Source organism: Sinohyriopsis cumingii, chromosome 15 (assembly GCF_028554795.1).
Source record: "Sinohyriopsis cumingii isolate HCF-2022 chromosome 15, ASM2855479v2, whole genome shotgun sequence".
NCBI classification, from domain to species: Eukaryota; Metazoa; Mollusca; class Bivalvia; order Unionida; family Unionidae; genus Sinohyriopsis; species Sinohyriopsis cumingii.
Window position 1 is genome coordinate 79,117,497 of NC_142975.1, and position 26,538 is coordinate 79,144,034.

The following is a 26,538-nucleotide window of genomic DNA, read 5'->3' on the forward strand; positions in this document are numbered from 1 at the left end:
CAAATTGTCAACCTCAGAAACATCCATGTCACTGAAGATAAATGTAGGAGAATGAAAAACTCACTTGCCTTTTTATTTTTTAAACTGAGAATCGATAATGTATCGTATCGTAGGCAGTGTATCGTGAATCGTATAGCCACGTGGCACAGGTGTGTCATTTCACCCCTAGAAACTATACAGATGGAAAGAATGATAGTGGACATATTTTATATAATTATTCTTGCATAACATGGTGAACATGTTGATATTTGAGAATTTGGTACAAGAACCAATTTGGGTATTGATGAAGGACATTGCTAAAAAACAAATTTGATAAAAACTATTTTCTGAAAAATTGTTGCTGCATATTTCCTCATTCTTGTTGCAGTGATTTTTTATTTCTGGTCACATCCTGCTTCAGCAGCAACTTTCTGAAGTACTTGTCAATGTCTAATAATCCAGTTTCAGATTGTGATGCGAAGTAGTAAGGGATGGATTTATGCACAACACAGGGAGAACGAGTTGACAAAAGCACATCCAAAGCTGCTTTAACCTCATCTATCAGTATAAGTGGAACTGGTATGTCCCTTTTTCCTTTTTCCTTCAAGCTGCACCATGTCCAGTCTGTAAAATAAAATGTTTCAAACACATTGAGGACCGTGTATACTTTAATATCATGATGCTTTCTTATGGGGTAGATGGGAATAGGGAAGAGGCCACAGATGTTGGGAAAGCATTATACGAGTTGTGAACATCAGTTTGAAAAACAATTTGATAGACTTAGTGGGGGGGGGAGAAAATTCCCACTAAATGTCCAGTTGTAGAAAAAATCCAGAGACAGCGGATAGATTGTAAATCTTATCTTAATATTTAAAAATTGCTTCAATTTATTTGCCTCATGAAAAAGCAGAAATGATAACGCAACAAAATATGAATTATTTGAACAGATAGATCAAACTCTAGATTCAAGGCATGTAAATCAAACTAGGCAAATTACAAATATCTTGACATTTCTCTTTTCCAACATCTGCACTCTTTGGGACACATTCCTTTCCTTGTCCATGTATATACATGCAACTCGTTTCATTACACAGTATTTGCAAGTAGGAGAAAGTTTTCTTCCAGTGTTATACAGACTGAAATATTTTTCACCTTCTTGGCAAAAATTGATTTTCAGTTGTACAAAAGACCCACGACTACAGGAAGATTGTTAGGTTTACATTGAAGTTCGAAATACTCTTATTCATGCTGTCTATGAACAAAGACCTATCATAAACCAACAAAAGATTTCTTTTGAAATACTTTAACAGGTGGGTTAGACTCGAAAGTCATGGAAAGTCGTGCATGATTACCTCCCTTTCCTAGAACTGCATGCTACATCAGTAGCGAAGAAGATGCATACAAATGCTTTACATCTGCAGATGGAAGGTGCGTGGTCACTGGTGCACAAATAATCCCATAAGCAGGTCGCACAGAGAGAGAGAGAGAGAGAGAGAGAGAGTTTCAGGGTATGTACCATGCGAGTTAAGGTTGAAACATAATTGAAACCGAGTGGGTTTTGGATTAAATGAATAACTCTAACACAATGGGATAGGCGATGGAAATTTATAAAATGATGAAATTATATATATATATATATGTAAGTAAGATTCACATAATCTCCTGGAATACAAATCAGATTCAAAATAATCTCATGTAATTGAAAATGTACTGAATTGAAACATCAATTGGAACAAACATATGACTCTTAACACTTGTACAGTCGTATGATTCATAAACTGATGAACCGCACAGTTTCACCGAATCCTTGGGTTGGCCCACACTTATCGGCCGCTCACACCCTTCACGGATCCACCACATGTGCAGACAGACGTATACACATATGTTCAGACAGCATACAGCACCCTTGTATTGGCTACGCCTACATTTGTGGCTCGACCACGTGTACAGACACACGTATACACATACGCAAAGACATCATGCAGCACTAAACAGCTACATTCAGCCCTACACAGTTACAGTCAGCCCTAAACAGCTACCGTCAACCCTAAACAGCTACAATAAAACCAATCTGGTCATAATAATATGTTCTGAATCAAAATCTTTAGATATATGCTAATAAATTAAACTCTAACAGCAGGTTGTAATTCAAAGTTCATAACGCGTCAAATCTGCGTAGTAGTAAATGCATCATTACACGATATGACATTAAAACCTGAATAAGCTTCACATATCAAATGAAATATAAATTTAACAATTACCCTTATGGCTGGAGAAGACAATGGAAAAAAGTTTACTCCTTGACAAGATCCAAAACGACCTGTGTGTCGGTTAGAAACTGAATCTACCTTAAATACATAGGAGAGTGAGTAATAATCAGGGTAAAATATCCGTGTATATCGTGATTTTAATGTCTCTCGTCGCAAGTAATTTTCGACGAGATACATGCTAGTACAATCGCTTACCTGGGAAAACAATTATTCACCCTAGGTAACGTTGTACGCATATACAACGAAAAATGGTCAAGTCGTTCTAAGGCAAAACCAAGATATTTCTTGCCTTATTCTGTGATAGGGTCTGTCAACAAACAACGAGGAGAAATGTAATCTTTCAAATTACTGACCGCCCATTTAGTACGTACGCATGAAGGGGGGGGGGACTGCAGTTTAACCCAAATGCATATGCTTGCATATGGGGGGGGGGTCTACTGATAACGTAGGTACGAAAAGGAAATCGGGGTGCGGGTGTATCTGTGTGTGTGAAGCCTCGATAATAATTTGTCTAATACGTAACCTGTACGCAGCTTATTGCTTCGATGCAGGTGGATTATCTGTTTTATTAAACACGTTAATATTATTAATCTTTGATAGTTTCTGCGTTGATTAAATGTAGGCCTTTCTATATAATTCGGGGTGTGAGTGTACCATGCGAGTTATATCAAATTATATAAATTACAAATATCTTGACATTTCTCTTTTCCAACATCTGCACTCTTTGGGACACATTTTCTTTCCTTGTTCATCTATATACAAAGCAACTCTTTTCATTACACATTATTTGCAAGTCGGAGAAAATAATCTTCCAGTGTTATATAGGCTGAAATATGTTTCACCTTTTTGGCATAAAATAATGTTCAGCTGTACAAAAGACCCACGACTACATGAAGACTGTTAGGTGAACTTTGAAGTTGAAAATAATGGCACTCATTCTGTCTATGACCAAAGGCCTATAGTAAACCAACAAAAGATCTGAAATACTTTAACAGGTGGAGCAGACTCGAGAGTCAAGGCATGTAGTACATCATTGCCTCCCTTACCTAGATATGTATGCTCCATCAGTAGGGAAGATGATGCAGAATAATCCTGTACATCTACAGATGGAAGGTGCGTCGTCACTGGTGCACATGTAGTCTCATAAGCGGGTCGTGCAAAGAGAGATGCAGGTTCTGCACCATGCGAGTTAGGGTCTGTCAACAAAGAAAAAGAAGAAATGTAATCTTTCAACCTACTGGTAAACGTGTCATTCAAAAGAACAGTACATAAAAGACAATCATAAATGTACAATAAATCAAACTATGTAAATTACAAATATCTTGACATTTCTCTTTCCAATATCTGCTCTCTTTGGGAAACATTTCCTTTGGGTGCCTTACATTTAGTACGTTCGCATGAATGGAAGAGGTGATTTAATCCAAATGTATACACTTGCATATGGGGGGGGGGCTACTGACACTATACGTACGCACATGAAACGGGGATGGGGGTGGGGGTGAAACCTCGATAATAATTTGTCTAACACGTAACCTGTTCGCCTGGGTTCACTCGATGTTTTAATTTTAGCGGATACTAGAAAAACTTGTTAAAGTTACGCAGCTATGTCTTTCATTCAGCCATATATTCAATGTCGGATGACTGTTTTATTAAACACGTTAATATTGTTAATGTTTAACTGTTTCTGCGTGGAATAAATATAGGCCGTTCTACAGAATTCGGCGTGTTTGTGTACATCAAGAATACTTACGCGGTGTGTGTGTATAAACAAAGTATGCATGTGTACAGGGATGGGGGAGAGATCAAGCATTGCCAGATTTTTGCTCATCTACTAAATGGATGTCACCTTTCCTTGCAATGTATATACAAGCAACATTTTTTGTTGCACATTATTTGTAAGTAGGAAAAAGTAATCTTCCAGCGTTGTACAGGCTGAGATATTGTTCACTTTCTTGGCAAAAATTAATTTTCAATTGTACAAAAGACCCACGACTACAGGAAGACTGTTAGGTTTATGTATATACAAGCAACTCTTTTCATTACACATTATTCTCAAGTAGGAGGAAGTCATTTTCCAGTGTTGTATAGGCTTAAACATTTTGACCTTTATGTACCTTATGAATAATTTGGAACATATAAATACATTTGAGGCAATTCTCAGAACATTTCTGAACATTATAAATAGTGATGAAACGATAAATCTCGGCCAAATATCGATATGATTCCTGATACACAGCCTATGATACAATACATTATCGATACTCATATCAAACTTCTTGGTATTTTCATATTGGTGGTATTGTGAAGTAGTTTTTTTGTATCGGCATATTGGCTGTACTTTTACCAATCAGATTACAGACAGAAACAGACATATCATATCATATCTTCTTCTCCTATTGTCATCCTGGACAAGAACAATTGATAGGTAAGTGACAGCAATTTCGTTTTAACCTTTTAGGCCATTTCAGGTTGCTCCTTTAGGTCAATTGCTGGACTCATGATGGTCACCAAGCCCTTGTTTCCCACTTTAATTATCACTTTTAGAACATTTTTTTTATTAATTTCAGGTCTTCGCTAAAATTTGGAAGGTACTATCTTAAAATAATAGTGAAAATTCTTTTTGAGTATGGAAGTGGAAATGACTAAGAGTCATGTCCATCACCAGATCCAAAACAACTACCATGGACACACACTTATTTCTGTGAGTGAGAAAGGAAGTTTAACAATACCCATTCCCAGAGCTGCCAACTTTCCAAAATGAGAAATCAGGAAATCTCCCACTTTCAAACATACAAAATCAGGAGATTCTTCTCTCATGACCTTAGACTTTCTTTAAACATAATTATAATAAACGTATGCAATGATATTTAGTTTATACTGGTTATTGTTTCATTCATTATGACAAAGTAAGGTTACTTATCAGGCTGCTTTTGTTCAGAAGTGACACTGTTGCAAATTTTGCCCTCTTTAGAAATGCTATGTCAAATTGTTGTTCAAAACAGCACCCAGGCCGCCGAGATTCAACAATCAAGTAATGCTCTAATGCTGGTACTGAAAGTAAGCAACTTTCAATGTGCTGCCTCTCCTGGTTATAAAAAAGTTACTACAACAGTATATATCTTTGAGTCACTTTGGTTGCTTTCATTTGTAGCAAATGAAAAACTTTCACATCTTAAAGCCATTACAACTTTTCTTGTTCTTTATAACCCATTTCCCTGATGATAGCTGACGGGATAGCAATCATTTCAATGGTAGGCTGGGATAGGGATCATTTCGATGGTAGGCTCGGATAGGAATCATTTCAATGGTAGGCAGGGATAGGGATCATTTCAATGGTAGGCTGGGATAGGAATCATTTCAATGGTAGGCAGGGATAGCAATCATTTCAATGGTAGGCTGGGATAGGGATCATTTCGATGGTAGGCAGTGATAGGGATCAATTCAATGGTAGGCTGGGATACTTCAAACAATTACATAGTCAGGTGTTAATGATAACCTGATGAAGTAAATTCACTTTCCTGTACGAGTTCAAACTTTGCAGTGTTGGTAGCAATACTCATCTCATTTGACACATTTGGACAATGAAAAAGATGAAGCGTAGCAAACTTTAATGACATTAGAAAGGAAAATGTAATTTATTGTGCGCAGATACTTAACACTTATAATATCAACCAAGCTGATACTGGACCTCGGATATGCTATGTGGATTGTCTGAAAATAATGGGTTATGATAGGAATCAACCAGATTATGTATTGAAATGAACAATGAAACAAAATCCATCTTACCTAACGTTGGTATCTGGAAGAACACATTGGTTTCAATGACACTTACTAGCTTTGTAATGGCCATATTTTTTAAAACAAAAATATCAAATTAAGTCCTTTTGCACTGTGAAGTAAATTTTACACTAAAGGCAGGAAAATAAAATGATGTACAATACACGCAGTAATTATACCATTAAATCAAAGGAATTGACACTTTAAAGCAGGAGCCTCAAACACGTGGCCCAGTAAGTTATTTGGGGAACAATGCCTGATTATGGCTCTGGAATGTTTCACATGTCTGACCACTGTCAGTAAATGAAACATATTGAATAATAAGAGAAATTGCATTTTTGTCACTTTCTCCTGGATTGCTCACCGATCCCGGTGAATTCTACAAAAAAAGTTTAAAAATATATGAACTGGTCATAATACAATAAAAATAAATAGTAGGATTCCAAAACAAGTATGTTTGTTTCTGATAATGATATCTATTCAACATCAGTATATTCAAGGATGTGATAAAATGAGAATGGAATTGTTTTGTACTGAATTCCCAAGAAATGTGTCAACAGCACATCTGCTACTATTCGTACATGGAAGGAATGGTATTATGTATTTCCATCATAAAATTAAAATTGAGTGAAACTTTATTACCTTTACGTTTCAAGTGATAATTACTGAAAATTGAAAAATACACAACGAGTTTTGTTTATGTTCTAAAACAAAATCAAAATCTTTACACTCGTATTATCCTTGAAGATTCTGTCTCGGTACCAATCGCTTCTGTACATTTGATGTACCTGCACTTACCAGCCCAAACATCTTTCACTTTACATTTGGCATAATGCATACATCTCAGCCTTTTGGCTTTATCACTTACATAAATTACTTCGAATATTGGTATTGATCATCTCAACACATTACATATTTTACTGTCATTGAATGGAACAAAACCTTACAGTTGTTGAATTGTAAAACAGACTTTGATGCTTGGCAGATTATGTCACTCCGTTTCCATACATTTGTAGTGACAGCATGGTAGAATATAAACGCTTGGTTTTATGTAAGAAACAAACGAAAATAACAGCATCTGAATTGCAACAAAGAAATGTGACTGGTTTAGCAAGCTTGTTTACATATTACACATATGCTAATTTAGTTTTACTTAGCAATAGTGCAAGTGACACATACAATAATATCAGAACGGGTGGTAAAATCGGCTGCCTGTTTATACAAATAGATACGCTGAAACTTTGATCTTTCAAGTGAAACAAAATACTTTGATATGTGGCATGCTTACTGGAATTAACAAAATGGGCATTTAACTGTTTTAATTTAGTGAAATATGTGGATACACTGCTTATCTGGAGCATAAGTGCAGCGTGTAAACAATACATATAAAAATGTACTTCATTTGTCACAGATAGGTTCTTGAGATATTTTACCATTCAATGAAACCATCTTGAGAGACCTTGACTCTTCTTTTCACATCTACCGCCACAACTTCCCCTTTTTCCAAGTAATCCCTGTCCTTTCCTTTTGCCCACACTGGTGTCCCAATGGATAGGAGGATGAACCCCAGAACGTTCTTCTCATATTTCTGAATAAAAGATTTCTTGTGTGCATGAAATATACAAATGAAGCTATCATACACTGTATAATCTGCAACTTCCAATGCTTTCATGGTAGTCAAAGACTCACACACATCAATGCATATCTTACAGTGCAGAATCCGAGCTTATTTCGGCCTTTGGGAGATGCACATGGAAGGGGGTGGGGTGGAGTGGACAAGCCTATTTACTCCCCATAATTAAGAGTATTGGATGACTGAAAAACAACGATACTTGTCTGCGTTATTTTATCAAAAACAATATTGCACCTTAATAGTGGAAATGAAAACATTCAATGGTTTTGCTACATGCCCCAGCTGCATTTTAAAGTCAGTCGCAGTTGATAAGCACCTTTCAGATTAAAGATGAACCTATCCCTAATCTCTTTTTCTTCAATTTACCTTATGGCGAACAGAGATGACATTCATCCACATGCACCATCTTTTATGCAATCAACTATCATCTCATTTCTAAAGACAGTTCATTCATACAAAATGGGTCTTTATTTATAGGTAAACTGTGGTTCTTTCCAAATAATCTTCCCTAATTTGCCATTCCTGAGATGCTGAAAAAGAACAGTTAAAGTAGATTGAATCTCTCTATTAGACTTGTAAAAGTACCTTTTCTTACAGATAATAAACTTGTGAAAGAGAATGCAAGCTTGTCTTATCAAATATTTCCATGTATCAAATAATGTTAAGAGAGAAAAACACATTACCCATGTTCCAATTTACTTGTCTACTTCATCTAATATGTAAAAAAAGAAAACCATTCAATGTTACATGTGAATGATTTCTAGACCTGCCTTATGACATTTTTGAACGAGACTTGACGAAAAAACAAACATGCTTTCTTATTACTTCCATCAAAGAAGTTATTCTCCTTGAGAAGACAAGGGTAAAATACTTCTCCACTTTCCGAATGCCATCTGAAGCTGAAACTATAAAATAAAGATATGTTCAGTCTTTCTTTTCTAAAGGTTCTATATAAAAGATGAACAAAATACAAAAATACTTCTGTATTTAATCAGTCATTTCTCCCATGATTTGGACCTCATAAAGACTATGCAGCACAGTATAAGTTGAATACATCCAAAATGTCCAGAAAATCCATTGCTAACATTCCACTTGGAAAGGTCATTTTAAAATTAAATGAGAAATTAATGAAACAGAAAATAGAAAAGTGGTCCCCTCAACAGTCCAAACCCTATGCAAATATGGAAAACCATTTTCGGAAATACCCTAAATGCTAAAGGAGAAGAACAGTATTAAACTTCATCCTGATTATAAGAACAGATGCAGGCAAACTACTTTACTCTGTCTGTTGATAAAGTCTTGAGAGATTCGATTAATCTAGCGAAAGTTTTAATTGCAGTAAATTAATTTCCGTTCTTGCTGATGAAAGTATGGATTCTACCAAATGATTATCAAGCACAACATAGACCATAAATAAAAAGGTAGATATTTTGTGAAAGTGTAGAAATGAAACAATGGATAGACTGTGCATAAAAATGGCCATTCAAAATAGTAAAGTTCTTAAAACATGCAGGAAACGTGTGGCTTGTCTTATTTTGGTGCTGTTAAGTTATGAGTGACAAATGCAGATAGTATGAAAAACTGAAGCAGAGTCATCAAGAGGTCAGATTTTGACCTGCACGAGTTAGTTACCTACTGTTAAATGTGTGTGTGTGTGTGTGTGTGTGTGTGTGTGTCTTCACTTTCCCCTTGAATCAAGTGCTTGTGGGTGGGGGAGAGGAAATGAGTTTCTTTTGAGTTGAAATTTTTTTTTTAGGTGGCATATGGTCCAATATGGTACCAAATGATATGGATATACTAATGTGATGTCATTTTGCTATACAATGTAAAAACAATTAAACAGTTATTGACTGATGGAAATTAACATTAAAGAAAGTTTCATATACAACCAGAATTGCACATGGTAGATGTCAAGCTAGCATTTACACACACACACACATGCACACACACACACATATAAATAAATAAATATATATATATATATATATATATATATATATATATATATATATATATATATATATATATATATATATATATATATATATATATATATATATATATATATATATATATATATATATATATATATATATATACAGTTCCATTAGGTGGCATATGGTTCAATTTATGTTTGTTATACGGGATATAGGCACCTGACAGTTGATGGGGATTTTATGGGATTTTAAAACAATTTGCTTTAAATGATTTTGCTCTCATTTTTATTTCCATCACCTACACTCCATATGCAGACAAAGGTCTTTCCAAATATCCAGTATATATATATATATATATATATATATCTGATCATTGCTTGACATTACAATTAATTATTTGTTTGGGTATTTGATAGATATACATGTAAGGCTATTCTTCCTTTAAAGAAAGTTCCGTATATAACCAGAATTGCACATGGAAGCTGTCAAGCATGCATGTACATTTATAGTAAACATTAGCATGATAATACCGGTTTATGGACAATATGCTAGATATGTATATAGGTTTGTGGGAACTTAGTATTTAGAGAAGTAAAACTGACTTGTAAGCTCAAGAATAAACAAAAATCGGGAATTGTTTGTCGGCATCTTAATAATGAATATTTACTTTGCATAAATGTACTTATGATTCAGATGCCCACAAACCATTCCTTGTCTTTTTTATCAGGTTGAATTTCAACGGCAAATCCCTTACATGATTTATTTATTACTAATACAATCCTCTGATGTACTGGTCTTTAAATGGTCCGATAGTACTGATTATGAATATGCACTTATGAGGTGACCTCTACCTTCCTTTCAAGCATTTAATCTTAAATAATCCTTGTATATACACATGCCTAGAAAATACCTGTAAACATATTTATAAATCCAAATGTCCATGATCCTTTCTTGAAGGTACAGTTATTGTTTGTTTGGGCATTTGACATATACAGGTATGGTAATTGGATAATGCTGGAATGAAAGTGTTATAGACAACAAGAACTGCACTTACATCCTGTCATCTCACATGTTTTTATAGTTAAAGATGTACACACTACTATGTACTATTTATACACAGGGTTCCTGTCAGAAATTTAGAGAAAGATTTAAGACCTTTTCCAGACCAAAAAATAAAAATTTCCAGACCTAATAATATGAATGTTTTTTTACCTGCATAGCCGAGATGATGCTTTAGTCTTAACTTTGGAAGGCCCTATCCAGGCTTTGAAGTCATCAGCTTCTTCCCACAGTGATTGTTAACACAATGTTCAAGCATTCTTTAAATACCAAGTCCACACAGGCACACAACAATATAGGTACAAGAATGTCAAATCAAATAAAATACAATGAAATTAAAATGAATATTCACTAGCACAGCACAAAACTTAATGAAATAACCCATGGAACAGGTTAAATACAGATCAGGAGAGCTGAAATTGAATGACATTTCAATGACCAGCTTTCAGTGACTACTCACGGTATCAAGTGTTTTTCTTCAGTTACTAATTTGAATACAAGAAACAAATACAAAACCAGTACAGAAATAAATAAATGTAGTATGATATTGAAAAAGAAAGTCATTATAACCCAGATGTTAACCATTGCCATTTAGTTTCTATACTTTCTTCTCAAGCTGTAACTCCAGTGCGTTCGCTTCAGACATGCTGCCACATTTTATTTAATGGGGGGTACCTACTTGTTACAAAATTATTCTTTCTTAAAATAGATTCATTAAGTGAAATTGAGGCTATACCTGGAGCACGTGACCAATAACATGCAGCAGTTGTTTCAAACTCTGGGTTTCCCAGTGGACTGACCCACATCCAGGCATCTGTTTTGAGCAGTAGTCAGATTTAATATTGATGTTTTGGGAAAGAAATATTATTCTTGCCTTCACACTGGGGACGTGCAGGTGTTTTATGTTCTAACCAGTTTAAATTTTAATTTTTTTCAAACTTTTTGGATTCTAAGAGATTTTTTTTTTCCTTGGAAATACTTATGCTCTAAATTAATTGTTGGACAAGAACAGTTATCGAAATTTACAGAATTCAAACACTTAACTATTATTTTCTGTGATTCAACAAAGAACTATACATAAGAGTGCATCAGGTCTTTAAATTCCAAATTTCAGTCAATCATTTCAAGTGTCTGTTGATACAAGTGATGTTGGGCTTGGTATATAATTGATTCCAGGAATTAAAAATGATATAGATCATCCAATGATTTTTTTCTCCTAAGAAATTAAATATGCATCAGATGAATTATTTCTCCGATTATTGCGTTTAGTGATCACAACCCCTTTACTTTCATTCGAAAGATGAATTGCAAAACCGAGAGAACATTAACGTTGATTTTGATGTTGCATGGATACAATATTAACATTACGTACGTTAAATATAAATTACAATTTAATAGCAAAAGGGTTTTCACGTGTGTAGAAATGTTGTTTTGTTTTTTGTATAGTTTGTGACATTAATAAGATTTCATCTTATATAAACATCTTTATTACACGTATATTTGACTAATAATTACAAGAAAGCATTATTTGCATAAAAATTTATTTTTCTTTATTGGATCAGATTATTTTCATTCTTTGTTGGTTATTTATTTTTAATTCGTTTTTATTTCTTTATGTGCTATCTTATTGTAACATTGCATGATAGAGTTGACCTTTTCCAAATTAAATTTGTTTCCACTTGACTTGAATTTATTACTTTTTCTTCCGTAAACAACGAATACATAGCAAACATATTCTCTTTGTGTATGTGTTTAGTATTTTATGATCATTTTTAATTGAACTGAGAATCCCCCGATGTAGCTGGCATACTCCAGCTTATATATTTTATTTTTAGCAACAGAATTTCTAATTATAACTAACATTGTTTTGGAAACATTAAGAAGTTTATAGAGGCTTTTTCCAATAAGTAATTTTTCATTTCAACAAAAATTCTAATTTTGACCTGAGGTCAAGTAGTGGACTATATAATCTTGTCACTCGAAAATTGTTCATTGGTGCTTTAAGATCTAGTAGAATGAATTAATTCATCTGGTCTGGAATTTAAGTTTTCAAATTATTTAAGTTATTTTTCTCTGGATATACTGAGTGCTCATAAAAACGTAATAGTCTTGGATATAGACATTCACTGGAATTTAGAGTGAATTGAAACATAGAATGCGATTGTTGTTTTTCAATTAAAGACTTTTGGTACAATACTACAGTATAGGGCAGCACAGACACATCAACCACTGTCAGAGTTGGGTTTATTTTGAATTTCCACTAAATGTATTGTAAACGTTTGTTATTAGGACTTGTGTCTGTAATTCTATACTTAGTTTGGCATTTAATTCGCAATACTATAAGTTCTTTTTTGTTTTCACTTTGTATTCTAGTTTTAAAAAATATTTATTGCATTTTACAAAGCTTGTTGCCATTCGCTCTTTTTTGTTATTTGTTTTAAGAACATAGATTCGTAACATTATGTAAATTAGTGATATTTCTCTGTTATCTCTTCACAGAAGACTGGGTTATCTTTGTTTGGGCTTTTTAAGTTATTAAAGGCGTTTTGAGATCCTTAATGCTAATATCTAAAATTGGTTGTTATTTTATCCAGGTTATCACCTTTAATACTATGCGCTTTGATTTCAAAATTACATTTAGCTAAACAAGCAACGCCTAACACTAGCACCAGTTGAGCAAAGGAGGCCCATTCATATGTCCATGGGATGTAATAAAGTTTCCCAAATTCCCAACCAAATTTGTATATTGAGGAAAATATCTAGCACATTGTATGCTTTTCAAAAATTGACAACATGCCATGTAAAATTATTAATATCTTCCAGTTATCCTGGTCAAAGTGTCTTGAACGTGGATGAAAGTACTTTACAAAATGTCATATCTAATATGTGCAGAGATTTCATCACGCAAAAAAAAGGAAAAACTGTTGATCAGTATTAAATATTCGTGTAGTTTCAAAAGTGGCCTTGCATGCAAATTTGTACACATACTTCAGCTCAGACAATTGATCAATGCAAAATCGAAAGTCAATAACAAAGAAATATAGTCAGGGTATATCAATTGTTTCGGCAGGGGAATTGCCAATATTGTGAAATCGGCTGCCTAGCATATAAAAGTCATTGCGATAAATGTTTTCTTCATTTGAGAATATTAATACTGTTACGTAATTTTTATTAGTTAACTAGCCAAAGCGTAGCATAGCAAAACAAATTTGTATGGAATAAGAGAACCAACATTTTTTTTTTTATATTGAAAATAAGTTGTCAGGAAATACACATTTTCACCCACATCCTCACCTGAACTGGTGTTTTGAGCATTACCTCATATTAATTTGAGTCTCATCTTTACATATGTTCGCTTACTTTAACACCACACACTATCATGCATACACACAAACACATGTTAGATAGTAAGAATTAACAAAAACTCCACAGATTACTTATGTCCCACATTTTTCTTGTGGCTGATAGTTAAATCACTAAAATTACGAACTTAACATTCTAGTGTTACAATGCCGTTACAGCTGAATAAGTAAATATACAACTTTGTCTTCGAATGTTACTCCATATGTTGAAGTTGCCAAATTGTGACATGTAGGAACAATTAGTTTTTGATAAAAATGCAAAAATCGACTGATATTCCAAATTTGTACTTAGAATGCGAATTTGTCATAATATTTGGAAACACCATATTTTTCCATATATTACATCTGGCCATATCTGATCAACTGTCATGATTTCGACAAATAATTCGTATTCATTTTTTCAGTGCATTGCTTTATTTTTATATTTTCCGTACCGTGCAAACCTGAATCCGACTATTAGCATTTGGAGCCCGCTGTCAGAAGGAACATAGACAACAGCGCGTGATTAAATATTAAACAAACAGGTGAGTTTATGTCATTGTTTGTGTTCATACGTCAATATCTTCATGTATCAGTATATATAAGTATATAGTAATGCTAATATGTCAGAAAAAAAGTCCTGCAGAGAAATCTTATTTCATTACACGATGAATGTTTCCCTCGTGTGTCCATCATGGCGGACAACGGATCACTGCTCCATACTGGTCCAATGACAATAGGTTATCGAGAAGCACAGTACTATATACCTTGTGTGGAACCTTTGAGATGCTTGAAACAATTGAAAGATAATAAAAGTCCAAGTTCAGATGGTTTAACTGGTGAGGTTTTAAGTTGTTTGTTAAAGGTTTATGTCATTTCCGTGTCAGATCCACAAACTATGGTTACTATATATAGAACTTTAATCAATACCATAAGTATGTTAAAACTCGATACCAATAACATGACTAATTATTTCATATAAAATTGCCTCTGCTTTTGTATCTAATAGAGTTATCTTACTTCACCTTATAAATGAGGATCCGACTGGTTTTCTTAAAGATGTCTTTATTGGGGAAAACAACAGAACATACGATTTAATGTTTTACAGTGAAAAATACAAAATTAATTCTGGCTTTATTGCTATCAATTGAATTTGAGAAGGCTTTCTCTTCTGTTGATTTGTCTTACATTTAAAACGTATTATCTTCCTTGAAATTTGGTGATCTTATTTTAAACTGGATATCACTCTTTTATGATAATATCAAATCATGTGTTACTGTAAATAGCTACATCTCTTCAATCATCTTCGTTCAAAACAGGTGTTGGCAAGGAGAACCCTTATCTCCCTTTTTCAACAAGAACGGTTATTGGAAGAAATTAAGGAATTAGAAAAAGATACCAAAATTTGACAAAATTTACTAAAACTTAATGAGAAAAAGGAAGAGTTGATGGAAAAGAGGAGGAAGAAATGAAAGGAGTTATGCTCCGTTTTATAGGAAAAAGGGTTGTGAATTGAATAAAAAAGATTAGAAAGTATTTCTGCACCCCTACAAAAAAAATTATGTCAGTAAAGTTATTGAAATTAAGGACTGGGCAAAAAACTATAAAAAAGGTTTTTTATAAGAAACAGTTATTTTGGAGAATTTGTACAAATGCAGAAAAGTAGAATATATCAATTCAACTGAATGCTTAACAACACGAATATTGAAATCCAAGAACTATATAACTTAGAGAAACTATCATTAGATGGAACTTTATATCTTGTGTGGAAGTATTAAAATGCTTGGAACAATTGGAAGATAACAAAAGTCCAAGTTCCGATTGTTTTACTGTTGAGGTTTTAAGTCGTTTGTAGAGGCTTATATCATTTCCGTGTCAGATCTGCAGACTATGGTTACTATATATGAAACTTTAATCAATACCATAAGTATGTTAAGAACTCGATACCAATAACATGACTAATTATTTCATATAAAATAGCCTCTGCTTTTGTATCTAATAGAGTTATCTTACTTCACCTTATAAATGAGGATCCGACTGGTTTTATTAAAGACATCTTTATTGGGGAAAACAACAGAACATACGATTTAATGTTTTACAGTAAAAAATGCAAAATTAATTCTGGCTTTATTACTATCAATTGAATTTGAGAAGGCTTTTTGTTCTATTGATTTGTCTTACATGTAGAACGTATTAGCTTTCTTGAAATTTGGTGATCTTATTTTAAACTGTATATCACTGTATGTAGCTACAACTCTTCTTTATCTTCGATCAAAGCGGATGTTGGTAAGTAGAACCCTTTTCTCCATATATATGTATTCTTTGTGTAAAGATACTAGCAGACATTAAAAGAATAACTCCAATACAAGAGGAATATAAATAAATTATAGAGAAAGTTTGATCTCTCAATATGCAGATGATACATTTCTTTTACTCCTGATAGCAATAGTAAATCATTGAAATCTGCACTTTTATCTCTTATTTTACTATAATAAATTTCCTTGGAGGTAGAGACACAACTTGATAAATTAATGTTATTTGGTTTTGAATCATGGCTGAAAATGATGATTGATTATCTCTGAACAATCTATAGCTTGGGTCGGCAGCGAGTTTACATTACTAGATATTAAGCTTGCAACTAAGCTTGAGCAAATGGTACATAAAGTTATGAAAAAATGAAGAAAACCCCCATCTTAAACCAGTAGGACAATGAGCACGCACATCAGTTGGTGGAATCACAGGTATGTAACGCTTAGCATTCTAAGAGAAGCCACCTACTTCAATCCTTGTAATCGGCATTAAAACAATCAAATCTAAATTAACAATGTATTTTATAAATTATATGAATAATTCACTTGATAAAATAAGAAAAATTGTTGTAAATGATTTCCATTTGGAATGTTTGAAAATGATAGATCTATTTGCATTCATGAAAGCATTTATAATTACCTGGGGAAAATGATTTACAACTACATTTTAGAAGCATTTTCTTCTCAAAGTATCACGATTTCGACTTATTTGAGGTAAACTACCTAAAGGAAAATGAAACTACTTGTTGCGTTTTGGAAGGATGGAGTTGATCCTTTTGCTTAATATTAGATATGCCCTTTTTGGAACAATCTAACATTTGAGTTGGTTATAAATCTGTTTATGTATAAGTCTTGATGTTTAACATGGAATTAGAAGAATTAACGACTTAATGGAGGTTGGTCGAAAATGTTTTACTCTGTATTAGTTTCTAATTTGGTTTCAATTCAAATTTATCTAGGCATAGTAGTAATTACTGAATATCAGAAAAACGCTATTTGAAAAACAGAATAACCGGCAGATCCATTTACTAGTTCTGAACTACTTTACGTTGTAGCTGGTAAAACCAGTTGCAAAAGTATTTGCAAGAAACTGATAAAACATAGCGAATATCAAACATTAAGTGGCACGTGGCACAGAGAATTTGTTCAAACAAAAGAGGATGACTGGCAGCAAATGTTACATGCAAGTTAACAAAGTGTCCACGAAAAGTCTGTTTCGGATAAAGATGATAGACATAATGATTGCTACAAATATGCTTTTATTTCAAAACTGTATGATATATAGCACTTTGTGTCTTTATGTTGACAACTTCCCGAAAACATATTCCATCTGTTTCAGGAACGTAACATAGATTAAAGGTTTTCGGCAGAATTTGTGCCTCTTATTAGTACTAAATGTATTCATGCACATAGTTTTATTTTACCCAAAGAAAATATTGTTTTATCCAACCTCATTATATTGTAATGTCCACCCTGATATATCGCATTTAAACAAGTTTTAGACAACTTTTATTGAGTGATAAATATAGTAATTTTAAGCATTTTGAAGGCGAAATATCTCTGAAGAATTGGAAGACGTAATAAATGAATATCAATAAAGCATGGTGTCTGCAGAGAATATTATGATCAATATATCAGGTAATGACATGTAAGTTTTATATAACTCTGTTCCAGTGAATAATGTATACTAAAGCTTTTGCTCTCTTCTCAATTTGTCAACTCAGATAAACCTTTGTAACGGCTCTCTCTCTTTCTCTCGTTCTCCTGATTTATGTATTTAGATAGTGATACTGTTGTCTAAACTTTGGCAAGGGTGCATCCAGGACCCCATCCCATGGACTTCTAAATAAGTTGCTGGGATAATATAAACTATTATGAACCAGAAAATAAAAAATATTATATGTCGCATACTTGAACCAGACCCGCATTGCAAACGATAATGGCCAGTCATTCTTTTCCAAACTAACTTTCAATAGTTCCAAAATTTATATATCTGGTCTTTTGGCGTCGAGATTATTTAAGAAACAATTCTGGACAGGCTTCAGGCCGTTCTCATTATCAATATTAATATAATACTTTCCACGTCCAATGTAACGAGAATGCTGTCTTAAGAAGTTGGACATGCCTAATTTGATAATTTGATCTGAAAAACCACTCTGTATCCATTAATATGCCATATATTTCGTCGCTAACGGTGCTAAATCAGAAGTTAACGTAATCTTAGACTTCGTCTCACTCACAGCTCACATCCGAAAGAAGAGGTCGACCTGGTGGAATTTTGAAAGGAACCGAGCTAGGTTAAAGAAGTTTTGGGAATTTTCGGCCAGGTGTAAATATACGCAAATTTTGTGTTATTGTGTGGAATTCGATCACTCGCTTGCTTCTTACTAACTTGTATAATATTAACAGAAACGATTTACAAGTTCGGTTGTATCTTTGCTCCATTTTTATTGTTACGACTCTGTTGCATTAAACTAAGTGATAAAAGAAAACAAGCCCAATAAGCTTATTAAAGTTAATATAAAATTTCTCTACATTACAAAGTGAAAATTTAAGATTAAATTACATTATTATGAACCTAGTCCTAAATAATCCTAAGTATTATATCACAAGTCCAAAAAGATAAGAATGTGTTGCTGTAACAATGGCCTGGAAAGTGTCGATAACAAATAATCTTAAATGTACTGAAATGCCAAGTTTTGAATGTAATGATATAATACTGATGCAGTCCATAATTTATTGTTAAATTATTTTTCACGCAGTGCCTTGTGCGAAAGAGTCCTGGCCATAAAGTCTGATAAACCAAAGACAAGAACAATTCAGAAATCCTCTCTCGATATATTTTATTTTTTTCTGAGTTTAGGGTTGGTTTAGGGAGGTTTTCATAAATTTGTCAATCTAATTAATCTTTTTTTTCTACATCTTTCGTTCCATATTCTCACACTGAATGTGACGTTAGGATATTGAGTCTGTGAAGGAATTGTATGAACTGGTAAAACAATTTAATCAAATACCCAAAGGATTTCATAGTTTCTGCATGTTGCCGTTTTGACCTCAGCGCTGACCGTTGACCATTTTAGTCCAGTCTATATTCTTATAAACTAACATATTAACTGAAAAGGTCATCCGTAGTTTACTTCTAAAGACTGATATTAAATTTCAATGTAATTTTTAAAACACAGTTGGAAAACAAGAATATGCCAGCAAAGAAAACGATAAAGAAAACAGTGAGAAAAATACTTATCTTTTTTCGTTCCCAGGCAAAAATATCCTTGAAAAATATATCCATTTTGTGAAATAGGTCCCATTTTCCCTAGAATAATGTAAACGTTCCTCAACTTAATGTCAAGTCGATGCTTAGCTAAAACGATCGGCAACCATTCTCTTGCAACATGAATCTTTTTTTTCCACGACCATTTATTCCACAATCATTGAAAAACATTAATTGGAACGAACAAATAGTCTACATTTTAACAAAGAATGATTGCTTGCGAACACTAAATGTTGCCTTTTTAGACCCGTAGAATATATCTCCATCAACGTCCGAACTTGGCAAAGTGTTGCATTTAGGATAGGTTTTCATCGGTGGGGGATCTGAAAAAAATACAATATTTGATTAATTGTTAATTAATCAAATATGCTATGAAAAAGTGCATGCAGAGAAAGCCGATAGTTTTTAACCATGCAAGATTTTGAAAACAAAGAATAGAATCATCAAGCTTTTTGAGAGAAAAAAATGAGGATAAACAAATGAAAGAAGTAAAGATAACTAAATTTAAGATGACACTTATCCATACACTCATATTCAGTTAATGCTACCATCCGCTATTCATGAGTCCAATCCGCTAAATACCTTCTTAAACGAATATGCAGATTAAAGAAATAAAATCTAGTAATTTTATTTTAAAAAGCAATGATTTCCTTCCATACTTTTCATACCCTGCCACCATTGTTTTTTTTCTTTGGTTTGGCTTTGGGTTTTTCTTGGGTAGGGGAAACCACTGCGTCCTATTTTTCAGTTAGTTTTATCCCCCGATGGAACATGCAGGGATATTGAAATCCCACGTGCCTTTGTTAGTCTGAATACGATACTTTGTAACTTTGGAACTGATGAAGGGAATTTAATTCATAGGTTATATAATAAGTATTCATGTCCATTCTTTGAACGGATTAAGAGAACGTATCGTGTGCTTCACACAAGAATGTCCATCATAGGTCAAGCTAAGAGCTGATAGTCAAAGGTTATATGCATAATATTCGCGTCCAGCAAGTCAATGTGTCGCGTACGTGAACCGAGCTGATATCCAAAAGGTCAAGATAAGAATTGAATGACTAAGAATAACTTCAGAATGAATCAAAGTAATTCAATGAAACTAAGTGGCAGCAATTGTATATATACAGCACGACGATATTTCATATATATTAGCTAGTTAAGTGCCTCACTGAACAATATCATAAATGACGGTCAGATAGCATATGATTTGGGGATCTGACACTCTTCTGATCACTATTTCATTGGTAGGATGGGATTGTTGAGGCTAGGTAAAGTACATTGAAAGAGAAAACGGAATCACCCAATATACATGTTGGGCCATTCATTATCATGTAAAGAATCAGTATTCATGTTAGTAACATAATACAAAAGTCTTATCTTATGTGTACCTTATTTCTTATTTTTATTAATAACTGTTTCACATCATGTATCGAAAAATTTAAAGCGGGATTCGGCAAAGCAGCTATTATGTGGCAGTCCACGAAACATATACTTTAGTTCATTCAGAAACAAATTTAATCAACCAAAACGTAAAGCGCCTACTACGTGAGTGTAAATGATTTGTTTATAAAGTAGTTATCATAGAGCCATCTCTGAACATTTCTGATATCACATTCAGTCACCTGCTTCGTTGAAAGTTTTTTTTTAGTCTAAGAATTCATCAACATTGTCAATTTTAGAATCTCTACCTTCAAAATGGCTCAAATAGTTGGTTTAGCTCCTCCACAGACAAATAACATACTCAAAAGTGCTGGAGTATGCGTCCCTGTTTTGTTTACAAATAGAAAGTAGTTCCTTTATTTCCATGAGTTTAATATGAATCGAGCGCGAGTGAAATATCGTAAAATCTTGCACGATTCTGAGAAAATTAAAGTTAACGGAGAAATAAATGAGCATAGAATAATACTTATTACCAAGGTTTATTAAAGTATTATGTTGAAATTATATTTGTAATTTATAAAAATAGATAGATTATGATAAAGGATATATTTAAGAGGGAAGGAATTGTGTTTCATCATACCAATAGTGACGAGAAACCTTGAGTTATTTACTCGAGGTCATTACTTTCTACAGTGTCAAAATATTTATTGCTAAGGTTTAAGGCAATCTTGGCAATTCTGACACTTATAATTAATTACAAGCTTTAGTTTCTGCAGTGCTCGTGTAAAACGATGCATAATATCCAAGATGGGCACTGAAATGTCAATAATACGACTTGAGAGATTTCTTTGGGAAGGTGCACTTGGAAACAAAAGACACCCATCACCAATGATCAGTCACATGGATTTTCGTTCTCAAAGAAATCTATATTATGAATATTTAGCTCCCACAAGCAGTGATTCTAATCTTTTGTTTACATGGTAACTAAAAGGAACCGATACATAAGTATTGTAGGCTTATGAATTAAATTGATCAAAATTAAGATCTCTCAAATCATCATCAAAAGTGAGCTTCTCATATATTGATGTGTTCTATGTCACTGATTACAAGGTGCTTATGGAGATAATTGTTAAGCAATTAGGTAAAATAAATGTTCTCAAATCATGATTTACAAGTATAAATACATATACATTTATCATTTCACCGTTTCCGACTTTCATGATGTGTTGGTAGAGACGAGTTTGTTAATATATCTAGGCCCATATAGTGGAAAAAAGGAAAGCATAATCTTTGGTTTTAAGGAATGTACCTATTCATGTTCAATCTATTGCAGACTTTGCTGCAGGAAATGCTATAACACATTTGGTGGCATATCAGTTGAAGAAGTTACGAGTGGACATAAAGCTCCACAGAATCAAAAGCAAAGAAAATGATATTTCACTATTTAGAGTGGAACTTAGCTTAACCTTATTTTCTCACTAGATGAATCCGTTAATCTTCATCATCAATTTAAATTTAAGTGTAATATGCATGTTCAATTAAATTCAAATGAGATAAAGACAAAGAAAAAAATGTTATGAGTTTTAACACAACATTATTAAATTTAAATTGTCATTACTGTTATTTGCTGCTGCATTTTGTTGCTTCAGGTCTTTTTTTTAATTACACATCTCTCTCTCTTTCTCTCTCTCTCAAAAATTGATATTTTAAAACCTTTAATAACCTATCCATCTTTCTAGCTAACAAATTGCATGGTATAAGAATGTTATTAAACGGTTTGTACTATATTATTTTCTCTGAGTCTGCCTATAAGTATGTGTGTTTGTGAGTTTGACATTTAACAAAGCTTTAACAGTTTTGTCATATCGATAATGTCTACAGTGTCTCAGTTTATAGTGATTTAGTACCAGAGTATCGTGACGCAGATATATGGCATCATGTCCCACCCAGTCACATCATCCTGACACCAGGCTTACCAGCTCTAACACTAACCTCGTAATGCTGAGTGTCAAGCGAGGCAGTAGCTAGTATCATTTTTATTAGTATTTGGTATGACTCGACCGGGACTCAAACCGCGTCATCCCGCATCCGAGGCGGACGCTCTAGCTGGAGCGGTCTTGTCTGCATGTAATCTGTATATATCTGAGAAATAAATATTTTACTATCATTTCCCTTAGCTCTGTATTGTGTATGGGAGACTAGATGGATCAGTGGCTAACGTGCCGAACTGGCGAATTAAAGTGTGCGGGTTTGAATCCTACTATCAGAGCAGGCTGGATCAGCTATCATGGTGTATCCTTTAGCAAGGAAATTTACTTCACTTATCTTGGCACTAAATAACCTACTTGATTTGCTGTGCTGTAAATATATTATAAATAAAAATTTTGCTCTCATTTCTATCAGTTCTGTATTGTGTGAATATGTAAAGAAATGGGACGATGATAATCCTTTTAATTTGTCTGTCCAATGATAATATTATGTTAGGGTATTGTTGTGTGGTACTATTTTCTCTGGGTTTGCCTGAAAGAAGAATACTGTTAAGGAGGGACTGAATGATAATAATTTCCCTGGATCTGCCTGTAAGCAGAATTATTTTGAGCAGGAATTGTATGACATTTTCTCTGGTTGGGTCTGATAGCATAATTATGTTAAGGAGGGATTGTGTTATGCTATTTTATATGGGTCTCTGTGATACATTATATTGACTAAACTTGACGATATGGAAACAGCCAAATATATATAAATGTTTGTTAGCACCCGATACACTCTTTTGGCACTGAAAAGAAATCACTGACTTGAACCATGTATATCCAAAATGGACCAGCTTGATCTTTTGAGGGCAACTTGATTACAATTTTGTAAATATTTTCAAAACAATTTAAAATGTAATTAGTTATCTCAGGGATTACGTTTGCATTTCCATAATTTTAATATTACTTTTGACTATTGTTTTTTTATTTCTAAAATAGAACACTCTTCTTGTTCAAATAGATCTACGTAACACAAAGAGACGCTCAAATTCTGTATCCCAACTGTATGGTGACGACGAGTCAATTGAAATTGTGTTGTCAAGCTTGTCTCTAATAGTTTGTACTTTGTGACAGTAGAAATTTGCAAACATGTCCGGAAGTTCAGCTGGAGAGAAGGTAGTTGGAAGTGGTGTAGATTTGTTCCTTGACATTAGCTTGCTAGTAATCTCGAAGAGCTCCTTGTAGCTGGAACTTTCCATGATCTTAGTAGTGTATTGGGCTAATTTCGCTGCATGGACTATATTTGTGACATTCTTCTTAGCAGCTTCATATATTTGCTTATGAACATTGAGTCTGGTGGAAAGCATAAAGTCTTTCAGCTTTACGGCGGTCTCTTTTAGCAATGCGAAACTGGTCCCTAACACTGATATACCATGGAGAACACTTTTGAATTGATACTCTGCACTTGGTAGCTGGGGCATGTTTTTCGAGCAATGAACGCAGGCAGTTATCAAGTTGTTCTGCTGTAGGAGGTAAGCAAGTTGTTAGGTTTGCTTGTACGTTATGCATTGGTTTGCAAGGTTGCTACCAGAACATTCTTCATTTAAAAAGGAAACAGACCCGTAACTCAACATCTGTTAACATGTTTATCTCTAAGTAATAATTATCTTAATATATAAAGTACAATCGCAAACAAGATTTAGTAATGTAATATGTTGTTTACAACAGCAAAAACACAACAAACATTTCTGGCCTAATTTGAAAACTGTCAGTAGTTACTGCATCACCCAAGCCATTTTATTTGTAGCAAGAAGCCTCATTTTCCTGCACCAGACATCACACTAGGCTTTTATTCCAACATCCTGAGTAGGCAAGATATTTTGCATGCCTTGGTTTCAATTCCATATGACCCTGATATTATGCAAAGTATGTTTCATATGGCAATGTGATCGATGTCCCATGCTATATTTTGTAAAAGTTTTCATGGAAATATCTCTAAATATGGCTGAAATTATACGACACTTACTTTTTTCATTAGAAATGCAAAAAACTCTTAACTCCTTAAAAGGCAATATCTTGCTTCTGACAAACAATAAAGCATGGTGGGTAGGAATAATCCACATGTTCTGAGATACATGGTTTAAGTTTTGTTTTGCTATCACCACAAGAGTACCATAAATGGTACACCAAATATCCATTCCCAAAGTTATGAGCATCATTTAGTGCGTTCTCCAAGAATCAGTAGCACTCCTCGTACCTCCATTATGGTGGGTGGCACCTCAAAAGTCATTACCTACTATATTATCAAATACCTCATCTTTCTCAACTCAGATGCAATCAAATGAAAAATTTGGTCATGGAAATAAATGAAGTTTTCTTTTTTACACAGTCAACCCTATTTTCTTCATGGTGTAACTGTGGCCATTTGACTCCAATATCAAAATAGTTCTTTGTTTATAGCATGAAATGCAAGGCAACAAAAAATTCTGACCAGAGTATAGGATGCAGATCTCAAGTTCAACTGTGTCAAGACGGGTAATATATATTCTTTAAATCAATGTGACCTTGGAGTTTGAGCTCAAAGCCATAAAAAGAATAGATGTATTCCTTGTCTAAAATGTGAGTCATCCACTAAATTTGGTCAGATTAGGTTATAGAGTACTTAAATTAATTTGTTGAAACTGTATTTGGGGATCTTTGCCCCCAAATCAATATGTGTCTTAGACTCAAATGCATGACATCCATAATCTCTGGTTTATAGTAGGTAACAAAGAACAGAATATATTGTCAGTAAACTATACTTCCCTAAATGGTCAATGACCCTGACTACAAAATCAATGTAACAGTCTGAATTTTGGAAGATGATTATTGTACCATAACTAAGAGGAATATTGTTGCAGTCATGGTGACATGTAACAATTAACTTTAGTGCATGGGCTTGGCCCGCAATAAAGAACTACCTGTGGACGATGGGATGGTCTGCCGCATGGGATAGGGCATGATTGATTTTTAATTAGGACCTGCTGGAATAATGGTTAGAGGTATAGAAGAGGCAACATTAATGTGGGGTTAAGTGGTGGGAAACGCAACGTAGAGACAAACCACAGACAAGTCTGTGCCATTTGGATTGTGTGCGAGTGATTTGAATTTTAATGTAGCTTTCACAATTTTACAGTCATATCTCTATAATTCTGCAGCATGGAAGTTTATAATGATGTCTAGCACTAGGATATCATGCCGCAGACAGGTAGCATGATGTCCCACCCAGTGACATTACAGTAAGCTGACCAGGCCTAACACTAACCTCTTAATGCTAAGCGCCTAGCAATACAGCTGTTAGAAACATTTTTATAAGTCTTTGGTATGACTCTGCTGGGGTTCAATCCCTCAAACTCCTGCATCTGAGGCAGACACTCTAATCACTAGGCCACTGGAGCAGTCTAGTGCCATTTGGAAACAGGTGTCTAAAATTAGTTTTCCTGAAGAGTTATTAATAAAGGCGGACCAGAGAGAATTATTCTATGTTAAACGAGGAGTGTGCTTCCATGACAAAATTCAGTGTTTAGAATATTCTTCCCCAAAAGTTTTGACAGTCCAAGTTTTTCTGAG

General features: G+C 33.8%; 1 protein-coding gene across 4 annotated transcripts in view; it reads right to left on the reverse strand.

Annotated features, from left to right (window-relative positions):
• Window positions 1-345: 345 nt before the first annotated feature.
• Window positions 346-26,538, reverse strand: part of LOC149782140 (uncharacterized) — a 63,039-nt gene continuing 36,846 nt past the window's right edge. Inside the window, exons 3-7 of one of the 4 annotated variants that reach the window (XM_089933583.1) lie at window positions 10,809-19,899; window positions 8,485-8,564; window positions 7,460-7,614; window positions 3,296-3,445; window positions 346-603 (exon numbers count right to left, since the gene is read on the reverse strand). In XM_089933583.1, coding sequence (XP_089789709.1) covers window positions 353-603; window positions 3,296-3,445; window positions 7,460-7,475 — 417 coding nt within the window. In that variant the 5' untranslated portion in view covers window positions 7,476-7,614; window positions 8,485-8,564; window positions 10,809-19,899 and the 3' untranslated portion in view covers window positions 346-352. Of the gene's footprint in view, window positions 604-3,295; window positions 3,446-7,459; window positions 9,665-10,808; window positions 19,900-26,538 lie in introns of those variants that run through there. The other 3 variants (XM_089933582.1, XM_089933581.1, XM_089933580.1) reach the window with 3 other exon arrangements.